The sequence below is a fragment of the Anomalospiza imberbis genome, chromosome 9 (assembly GCF_031753505.1).
Source record: "Anomalospiza imberbis isolate Cuckoo-Finch-1a 21T00152 chromosome 9, ASM3175350v1, whole genome shotgun sequence".
NCBI lineage: Eukaryota > Metazoa > Chordata > Aves > Passeriformes > Viduidae > Anomalospiza > Anomalospiza imberbis.
The window spans coordinates 15,441,350-15,451,255 of record NC_089689.1 but is presented as its reverse complement, the minus strand read 5'-3'; the positions used below and the strand labels follow the sequence as shown (position 1 = coordinate 15,451,255).

Sequence of the window (9,906 nt, the reverse complement as noted above, 5' to 3'; positions counted from 1 at the left end):
GAAACCCGGCGGTATCACCGGCGGGAAACGTGGGCTTTAGCAGCAAGACAGAATAGAAGACGGGGAAAGCGTGTAAATTTCAACCTGAAACGGTTATTCACCGCCCATGCTCACCACCTCTGGCCTGGGAATATTTCTTACATTATGGAGCCTTTTGCTCTTTCCACAGGTGAGTTCAGCCTAGCTGCACTCACTCTATGTCCTGGATTTCCGAGGGGGCTGCAATAGTGACTTACATCATCAGTAAAAGCATTTGCACAGAAACGTGGCGTGAATTTGGAGGAAGGTAAACTCTGGAAAGGCAGAAGATAACAAAAGTTTAAAACACCCTCACAAGAAACACTAATACCTGCAGGAGTGATAGCCAAGCCCCGGAGCGCCAATACAGCATTACATGCGGGCGGTATGTTAAATGCAACCGGGGCAACCAGCACGGCAGGGATTTCCGCTCGGTGCTGCTGAATGGTTCCTAGCGGCTGAGCCGGACTCGCTTGCCCGGCTGGGAAAGAAGATTAAGCTCCGGAGCACCCAGCTGCCACAGCGGCGCCAGGGCTAGCACCCTTGGAGCGGTACAGGCAATAGGCAATGCTCGTCCCGTACTCCAGCCAGCGGAGTCGCCCTTCTCGCTTTTTGCTCTAACGATGGCCAAGCTAATCCCCCGAGAGGGTGAAGTAATTAAACATGATCCTGCTGCTGCATCCCTCAAGAGAGCCCATCAGCCAAGGGCAGCGGTGCAGCCTGCCCGCAGCTCTGCTGCCGGAGCCAGAGCTCAACGAGCCACCGAAACCTGTCTGAGAGTAGCAGGGGTTCCTCGAAGGAGCCTCCTGTACCGTGCCCCCTTGCAAAGCACGTAGCACGGCCCAGAAGAAACAAACTAAAGGGGAACCGAGCGCAGGGTGTCCAAAGGTTCAGGTGTCAGGGTCCCAGGGCAGAAACGCCGGTGTCAATCCGAAGCAGCACGACACAGGAGAAGGGGAGCGGCCCTGTCCCGTTTTTAAATCCGTCTGCCGGTGCGCGGGCAAAGCTCAAACACCCGGCACAAAGACTTCGGGAGGCAGCCCGCGCTCGGGGCCGAAGGGTCAGGTCCGGCCTAGGACAGGGACTCTCCCAGGTACTGGGTGGCGGGGAGGCGAGCTAGGCAGCGCTTCGGCAGCAGGAGGCTGTGCCAGCCTCCTTCGTCTTCACCAGCGCCCGCCGGCAACCGCCGGGGAAGGCGGCTGCGAGGTCCTGGAGGAGGGGAGACTCCCGTGCCGCCCGCCCGGCATCCCAAGGCCGGGCGGTCCCGGCAGCCCGCGCCTCCCGGAGCTGTCCGTGGTGCTGAGGGCGGGCGGGGCCGCAGCCGCCCGGCGCAGCGCAAGTGGCCCCGCGGCTGGTGGGGCCGGAGTCGCCCCGCTCCTTGATGGCCACTGTCCGGCGCGGGGAGAGCACTCATTCCCGGCCACCCCGCCGGCTGCCGCGGTCCCTCGCGTACAGACAGCCCTGCTACAGCCTCACGGACTATTTCCACGCTCAGCGCACCAAGAGCCTGGTCTTTTCCAGCGGGTGCCGGTATTTCCCGCTGTTTGAGGCTGAGAGAGTCCGTCCCGTTCGTCTGGCAACAAATGAGCTTGGTTGTTTGTTCACAACCACTTCCAGGGCCGAGAGCAGGTCCTGGCCCAGGCAAGGGCAAAGGCTAGAGAGGGACCGAGACCGTGACAATTCAGCAGCTCTGCACCAAGTCTGGGATGGTCGCGGCGAAAGCAGCTGTTCGGGAACGGAAAGGGGAGAAACCCGATCGACGCGACCGGGAAGGTGGTGCAGCGAACGGCGCCGAGCCGCGAGGGGTGTCTGGCCCCGCACCGTGCCTTTCACCGCGCTCCAGCGGGCGGCAGGAGGCAGCCCCACGCAGCCCGGCCGGGCGCCCGGCTCTTTGTCCTGCCGCGGCGCGCTGTAATGCGGGCCCGCGTGCCGGGGCTTTTAAATAGGCAACGAAGCCTGCTCCTACTAGGCTGCAGCCAGGCGACCCGGCCGAGCAATTTCGCGGCAGCCTGACCTTGGCTCGGCTCTATCCCGGTGCGAACAGGGAGCGGGACAAACGAAGAACTTAGTTTGCAGCCCTGCTTCCCACACGGGGAAAAGAAGAGTGAAAGGGAACGATTCTTGCCCCAAACCTCCTCGCGTTTACGTGCACTTTTCAGTTGGATCTGGAAATACGTTTCAGGGGAGGTAGCCGTTCCTCACCCCCGTCCTCCGGAACCCCTGGTTTAGGCACCGTCCTACACGACACCGGCCGCCCCACAGCCTGCTGCCATTCCCAAAGCACCAAAAGCTCCCTGCCCCGGAGGGCACCCCGCGGCAGGCCCTGCTCGTGAGGGGGCTACTCATCTATTTTGCATGAACTTCCCTTCCTTGTTCTCACTACTTTTCAGCGAGTTTATGCAGTCAAAACCGAGCCATCGGGAACAACGAGCTGAGACTAGCTTTTCCAGCTGGATTTCCTCCTTTAGGAAAGATTTGTTGCTCAGACTAAGGAAAAGGCCCTAACGAGTCCAAATTTCCTACCTCCTTCCCCAGCCCGCACAGGATGGATTTCCCGAGAAAACCTCGGCGGCGATGCGGGGCTGCCGAACTGCTCTGGCCACTTAGGGACCAACTTCCATTTCGTTCCAGTGGGGGGTACTTGGGGGCCGCGGCGAAGGCGCGGGGGAATACTCAGCAGCCGCCGCAACACGGGCAAAAACCGAAGTGGGCGTTCCCGATCAGCTCCCCTTTTGTTAGATCAAGGCAAAGGTCAATATGGTTTTAACGCGAATTTATTAGCACAGAAATCAGCAAGCCGCTCGCTAATTAGCAAAGCCCAAATAAACGTGCCCGGAGGCTTCTCTTTTCCTTTTTTCGTTTATTTTTTTCCCTTCTATCTTAAAAGAAAGGGGACCCACGAGCAAAAATAGCGAGAGGAAAAAAAAAAAAAAAAAAACAGAAAAAAAAAAGAAAAGAAGCGCCATACCCTCAGAGGAGAGGATAATATGGGACTTTATGAATGTTTTATAGGTAATTGCTGTATAACTTTCTAATTTCGCAGGGGGGTGTTCACCTCCAACGGCTGGGGACAGAGCCGTCCCCGGAGTCCAGAGGAGGGTCACAGCCCCCAGTCCCGACCCGCACCCCCTCTGCCCCCGCGGGACGGCCGGGCGGCCCACGCCGGCATGGGGAAGGGAGGCGCTCGGCAGGGGAGCTGCCAGGGGAAGGGATGGTGGGGGCGGAACGGGCATACGCAGTAGTAAAGTTCAAAGGCCAGCGGGGCTCGGGAGCTCCGTGTCCGCCGGGACCCCTCCGCCCTCCCTGCCTGCTTCCCCTCCTTACTCACCCCGACCGCCGACGCTCACTGCCTGTCCCAGCTCCGTGCGGACACAGCTGCCGGGCCGGGGCCATGTCCCCAAGCTCTGCACGGCCCCGTCGCACCCGCCCCCAAGGGGCTAGAGCCACTACCCGTAACCGCCCTGCCCAGGTGCTTAAAATAACAGCAAAGGGCTCGACACCTGCGGGGGATTTGATTTTCCTTTAAAATACAGATAGGGAAAAACAGCGCCTGTTAAGAAACAATGAGCCTAAAATTCAAAATATATTCAATATAATATTCAAAATAAAAAAGTGGCATCTGCCTTTTCTACTCCGAATTTCTTGAGTTCTCGTCACGGGGAAATTAGCTACCTTTAATTTTCGTGCTTGTTAATTTTTGTTAAAAAAAAAGCTTAATCTTTTTTTTTTCTTTTTTTTTTCTCCCTGTGATTTTTTAATCACAAAAAAAAAAAAAAAATCTATATTTTGTCATCTAAGCATTTATTTTACTGAATCCAAAAAGACATGAAAAGGGATAGGGAAGAACCACGTTTGTTCGTTTTAAACTAATGTATAGAAGTGATTTTTTTTCTCCTTTTTTGGACGACATATAATAAATATGATATAGCACTCAGCACTCGGTCTGTACAATTCTGTTCGCATTAGGGAGCATGCCACTTTTCAATAAGAAAAAAAAAAAAAAAAGGTAATGAGAAAAATCAGTGCAAAGTTCTCCGTTCCCCCGGTCTTCTCCGCCGGTCGGGGGTCGAGGCGCTCTCATTCCCTCTGTCCTCCGCAGCCGTTAGTCTCTCCGACGGGCTCGGGCTCCCTCTCCTTCTCCTCCACCCCCTCCGTAACTCTCTCTCCGAGCTCCAAGTCCTGCCTTGCAGGAGCCGAGGTCGGCGGGTCGCCCCGCGGCTCTGCCCGCCTTCCCCCGCGTGTGGTCGTTTCACTTACGGGCTTGGCTCTGGGTTCACGTTTCAAGAGTCCCTGCTCTGACTGATCGCCTCCCTCGGTGGCCGGTGACTGCCTGCAGAAGCTCCTGCCCCTCGGCTTCCCCTGGCTTCCTCCTCTGCGGTGCTGGGGCTTGTTTGGGGACGGGGAGGGGAAGGGCTCGTTGCGGGGACCGCGGTGCCGTTTCACCGAGGGTGCGGGGTGCCGGGCATGGGGTTGGCCAGGGGGTTGAGAGCCGGCTGCCCGCCGGGCCCCAGCCCGTGGATCAGCACCCGCGGCACCAGCGGCCGCTGGAGCTGGGGGTGCGGCGCGGGGGGAGTCCGGTACATGCTGCTGTACATAGCTGCGGCCGCCGCAGCTGCCGTCGTGCTGTCCATGCTGCCCAGCAGACTGGGGTGATAGAAATAGGGCGAGGGGAACATCCGCTGCAGCGCTGAGTAGTTCCCGGCCTCGGCCAGCAGCTCCAGGCCCACCGCCGTCTGTCGCTTCCACTTCGTCCTGCCGGGGGGAGCAAGAGGCTGCAGGGCGGGCGCCGCGATGGGGCAGCCAGGCCGCTTTCGCGGGGCTCCGCGGGCGGCGAGCCCATCCCCTGCACGACCCCGACGGAGCGTACTGTCCCCGTGGGCCCGCACACGGTGCGATCTTGCCGGCTCTGCCCGGTTTCCCCTCCGAGCCCCGCACCCCCCGATACATGCATACGACGACTCCGGCCAAATTAATAACCGCGGTACACGGTTAGATCGCAACGCACTGACACTAATGGTTTGCGACAGAATTAGGGTGGCTGCAACCGTATGTAATGAGACAGAAAATTACGGCAGCGTTGACAGGAGCCGGACCCCCCAGCCCATCGCCGAGGAGGGCGCGGGGCAGCAGCCGGGAGCTCCCCGCACCACCCCGGGCTCCCGCGGGCAGAAACCCAGAGGCGTAAGCCCGCCTCCGGCTCTCCGGGGAGACCCTGGGCCGCCGCCCTGACGGGGCCCGCCTTACCTCCGGTTCTGGTACCAGGTTTTGACCTGCGTGTCGGTGAGGTTGAGGGCGGCGGCCAAGTCCATGCGGTCCTGCACGCTCAGGTACTTCTGCCGCTCGAAGCTGCGCTCCAGCTGGTTGAGTTGATGGTCGGAGAAGGCTGTTCGTGCCTTCCGAGGCTTCTTGGCCCGCACTGGCGGGCTGTCCCGGCTGCTGCTGATCTCCCGATCGCCCTCCTCCTTTGTCCCTGTGAGTGAGCCCAAAAGCGGTGAGGACCGGCTGGACACCGGCTCGGCCCCCGCCCCGCCCCGGTTACCGGGCCCCGCCGCCCCCTCCCCGGGGACTCCTCCGGGACACAGGGGGAACGGTCAATTATGGTAGGGGGTGGTGGCGGCGAGCCCGTCCGGGGAACAGCGGGATTCCCGCTCTCCGTTTCCCATCTACAGGGCTTTCGTTATTTCTGCCCTCTCCCCCCGGCCCGAAACACCGGGAAATCGATCTGTCAATCCGGCTCCACTCGGGCCCCAGTTTGTGGCGCTCCTTGATCTTCCCCGCAGGAAGAACAATAATCTCCCTAATTGACCCACTGGGGAGGTTGGTGCACACAAAAATGGCCAGACCAGACTGTACATCTGGTTTGGGCACTCGTATGCTAATGCTAAAAGAGCAAAATGAGCTGCACTCGCGGGCACCGCGCCGCTCTGAGCCTGGCGAAAATAGCTCAATTGAGCAAAATTAGGAAAATTTGTCCTGTTGCCTCTCGGCTGCACCGGGCTGCCGGCGGGAAGGACAGCTCCGCCGACACCGCAGGGAAAATATACCCTCTCCCTGCTTGCCTTTCCTCACTCTTTTCCTCCTTTCCCCTTCCCACGCACACATAGCTATTTTCACTTCCGAAACCCGCACGGCGGGGGCTTCCCCATCAGCACGAAATCCCTAATTGAAAAAAAAAAAAAAAAAAAAAGAAAAAAGAAAAAAAAAAAAAAAAAGAAAGAAATAAACCTTCTATCCCGGCGCAGGGAAAACTGCCAAACACACAAAGCCATCTCACTACGCCAAACGCGGGCCGAGTTGTTGTTGTTATTATTATTTTATTTTTAATTTAAAGTTGGGTGGGTTTGTTTTGGTTTGGTTTGTTCTCTTTTTTTTCGCTTATTTGCTATTAACTAGGGAAGTAGAAATTTTCGTCTTAATTTTAGCTCGAATGAGCATAAATAAAAAGGCTGAATGCACTAACTGCAGCTGAGCCGCCGGTTCTTAGAAAGCCAGAGAATCATTTATGTGCATTTGCATTAAAAATAAATACAGTCTGATTTCCCATGCGATCCTACTGCTCGGGCTATTTTCTTAAAAACGGGGAGGTCAAATTAAAAAAAAAAAAAAAAAAGAAAAATAAAAGAAAAAAATAAAAAGAGGAAAGGCCAACAGATATTAAAAAAAAAAAAAAAAGCTATTTGATTTAATTTCATTTCCTACCGACCTTATCCCCGCGGTAGCGAGGATCACTGGGCGGCCCCGGCAGAGCGAGCGCTCCTGCCGCAGATTTTCTCCCCGATTTTCGTCTCACCGATGCGGCCGAGCACCGCGGCGCCGGTTGTACCGGTGGCTGAGCCGGTGCGGAGCGGGGCCGGGCCGTACTCACCGTGGCATTTGATGTCCCCCTGCGTGTCGTCGCGCTTGTCGAGCTTGGCTTTACCGTCCTCCTGTTCGAGTTTGGGCCTGAAGCTCTCCGGAGCCGCGCTGCCCTCCTGCTTGGGAGTATGGTGTGGAGAGGGGACGCTGGTACTGTAAGGTGCACACGCCGCTAGCGGTTTGCTGTCGCCCAAAATGTCCTTAATTAAAAAAGAAGAGGTGGAAGTCCTGGGGCCGGAGCTGGCCGAGCCCAGCTGTGGCGGCGGTGGCTGCGGGGGCGACGGCTGTAAACTCGGCGGTGGCGGGTGTGGGCCGAGGTGGAGGTGGTGCGGCGGCGGCGGGAGGCTTTCCGCCACCCCCAGGTGCGGCTCGGGGTGCTCCATGCTCACCGAGATGGGCGATGAGGGCGCCGTCCCCACCGTGTCGATTTCCGAGCAGGGGGACGGCGTGGCCTGGCTCCTAAAATCCGCCGGCCGGCCGTCGCCGTGGGGGCGAAAATCTCCGTTCATGACTCCGGGGCTGCCGGTGCTGCCACCCGACAGGATCGTATCTATCCCGAAGCTGGACCCGCTCGGCCCCTCCATGGCGAAACGCTCAGCGCCGCGTCCGCATCCCCGTGGGCGGCCGCGGGGGTCTCTCAGCGGGGGTGGAGGAGAAGGGATGGGGGGCGGAAGCGGGTTACCCCAACCCGCGCACCGGCGGCGCGGCCGACACTAACTCGGGGCCCCCGCCGAGCCCCACATCGCCGCCGGGCCGGTTCGCCGCTAACCAACTTTGTTGCGGGAAGTTGCGGGCGCGGAGCGGGGCGGACACCGGCCACTGCGGCGCGCCCGCCCGTGCCCACCGAGCTCCTCTCGGCGGCGGCGACTCCCCCCGTGACGTCACAGCCGCCGCGTCCCCCCCGCCGTTTATTATAAACCCGGGCTTTTGCCGCCGCCGCTGCCCGCCCCCATTGGCGGAGGGCCGAGAGGGGGCTGACGCAGCGCGGGCCGCAGCCAATCGGCGGCGGCGGGGACGGACGCGGCGGGGGGGGCTCGCCCTCGCTCCCTCCCGGGCCAGTCCCCGCCGCCGCCGCCGCCCCGTCGGGCCTCGATTCCCCGGTCGCCGGATCGGATCCCCCGGAGAGTATCATCCGGTGTTCCCGGGACGGTTCCCCGGCTAAATGTCAGAGTAATGGGAAGTGCCAGCGACAAGACGTCGTATTAATCCTGACGAAGCGGCGTGTCAAGCTAATTAGAAGAGTAATTATAAAGGTGATAATGAATGATTTAGAGTTCTCCGTGTTTTATTTTAGTAGTAATTACAATTTCCAGGGTATTATGAAGCGCAGCCCGACATCCCCCCTCCCGGTCTGCAGTAGCCCCTAGACCCGACCAACCCCGAAAACATCATCCGCGACCGCAGACCTCGGGGCCACGGGGGAACGGGGCACAGCAGTGGGGGCGCAGGAAAAGATTAGGGCAGGATGACTACAAGAGGAATTTTTGGGGGGCTGGTGTTTAGCGACGGCACTAAGTACTGCCTTGTGTGTGGGGCCGCTGGCATCCACGCTCCGCATACGATGGCCGTGCCGGTGATGGGTGTCCACTGTCAGCTTCGAGCAAGAAGCGGGGATGGAGGACACGAAGGTCCCTTCCAAACCCGCTCATTGTCCTGCCTGCCCCGTTACCGAGAGTGTTCAGTCCAGCCCTACACAGTGCTGCTGGGCGGGTGTGGCGGCAACCGGGGTGCGCCTCCACCAAGCTTCCCACCGCGTTTTGTTTCCTGGGTAAACATTCCTGCTCAGAGGTACAGAAGGGTGCGGGGAGCGCACGGGAAGCACGAGGGACCATGTTCAGCCGGTAACTCGTTACGGACGTTTGGATCCGACGTGAGACGCCGCAGCCCCGGGACAGCGGTGCGACATGAGAAGCTACGCCCCGACACGAGAGATGCCGATGTGGAGAGTGCCGCGGCCCTCTGCTCCGCTTCCGACGGCTTGGGGCCTGCCTTCCCTCGTAAGGAGGGGGGCGAGGAGTCTGTGTCCTCGCTGGTAAAAATTCAGGTACTTCCCTGGGATTCACCGGTCACCGGTGCCCTACCCGAAGAGCACCGGTCCTCTCTAGGTACCGCGGCGGGAGCAGGTCCCGGCCTCAGTGCCGCACTTCGGAAAAGGCTTTTCAACGTCAGCAAAGCCAGCCCACGAGTAGCCCGTTGCTACCAAACATGTCCCGCTCCATCCCAACGGGCCCGCATCGCCGTCCGCCGCCCCACGGGCAGCCGGGGGCAGCCAGTTGTACGGTTTGCCGCCGGGCTTTAGGCACCGGTGCTGAGCCCGGAGGCGGGTGAGGGAGCGGAGGCGGAGGGCACGAAAGAGGTGTAGGGCCGCCCGTGTCCGCTGGGCGGCGGTGGCGGCCGCCCCCGTTGTCCCCGACGGGCGTCCAGCGCGGACGGGGCCGGAGGCAACGTGGCCGCCGCAGCCCCGGTGCGGGCAGCGTTGGCAGCACGGCGGGGTGACCTCTTATCAGCACGTTCCTACAGATCTGGGCATTTGAAGGAACAAACAGAAAAAAAAGGGAACAGAAGAAGAGGTGAAACTGAGGAGTAAACTGAAAGAACAGGAGAAAGGGAAAAATATTTAAATATCTGCAAGCGCACAGGCAGGTTTTCTGCAGAAGGGAAGCAGCCCGCGGCGCTCATGTTTATCTTGCTGTCTTGGTTTGCTATGCACCAAAACTGTGTCCTAATTATCCCTGGGGGAATGCGGGATCGGGGCTAATATGTTACACTAGCGTAATCCTTTAACTCACAATACACTTCCCCGTCCCGGAATCGGGATTTAGAGCTTAAAGTCATGTTCCTGAAGAGTGAACACCTTTCATTTCCTTCCTCTTATTTTTTAATCCTCGACTCCATTGTGTAGAAATATTTAGGGGAAAGCGGCGGCGAGTCCCGCACCGGCCGGGACAGCCGTTCTGCTCCCGGGCGGGCTGAGCCCGGAGCTCCCGCAGCCTCAGCCTGGCCTGCTCCTCCGTTGTCACCGTCCGCCGGTTC

The 9,906-nt window shown here is 59.4% G+C and overlaps 1 protein-coding gene across 1 annotated transcript; it reads right to left on the bottom strand.

The window, feature by feature from the left end:
* Positions 1–2,776: 2,776 nt before the first annotated feature.
* BARHL2 (BarH like homeobox 2) lies at positions 2,777–7,744 on the bottom strand. The gene is made up of 3 exons (XM_068199867.1): positions 6,884–7,744; positions 5,263–5,488; positions 2,777–4,770 (listed from the first exon to the last, which is right to left on the bottom strand). Exons 1-3 carry the CDS (start codon positions 7,455–7,457, stop codon positions 4,458–4,460), a joined length of 1,113 nt encoding a protein of 370 aa, XP_068055968.1. The 5' UTR covers positions 7,458–7,744; the 3' UTR covers positions 2,777–4,457.
* Positions 7,745–9,906: the final 2,162 nt, after the last annotated feature.

What these genes read in the sequence shown, in the direction of transcription:
- BARHL2 (XM_068199867.1), bottom strand. Translation starts at nt 7,457, where the DNA reads ATGGAGGGGCCGAGCGGGTCCAGCTTCGGGATAGATACGATCCTGTCG. An exon ending in GGGGGACATCAAATGCCACG is followed by an intron (nt 5,489 to 6,883) that starts GTGAGTACGGCC and finishes GCTCACTCACAG; the next exon opens with GGACAAAGGAGGAGGGCGAT. An exon ending in ACCTGGTACCAGAACCGGAG is followed by an intron (nt 4,771 to 5,262) that starts GTAAGGCGGGCC and finishes TCCCCCCGGCAG; the next exon opens with GACGAAGTGGAAGCGACAGA.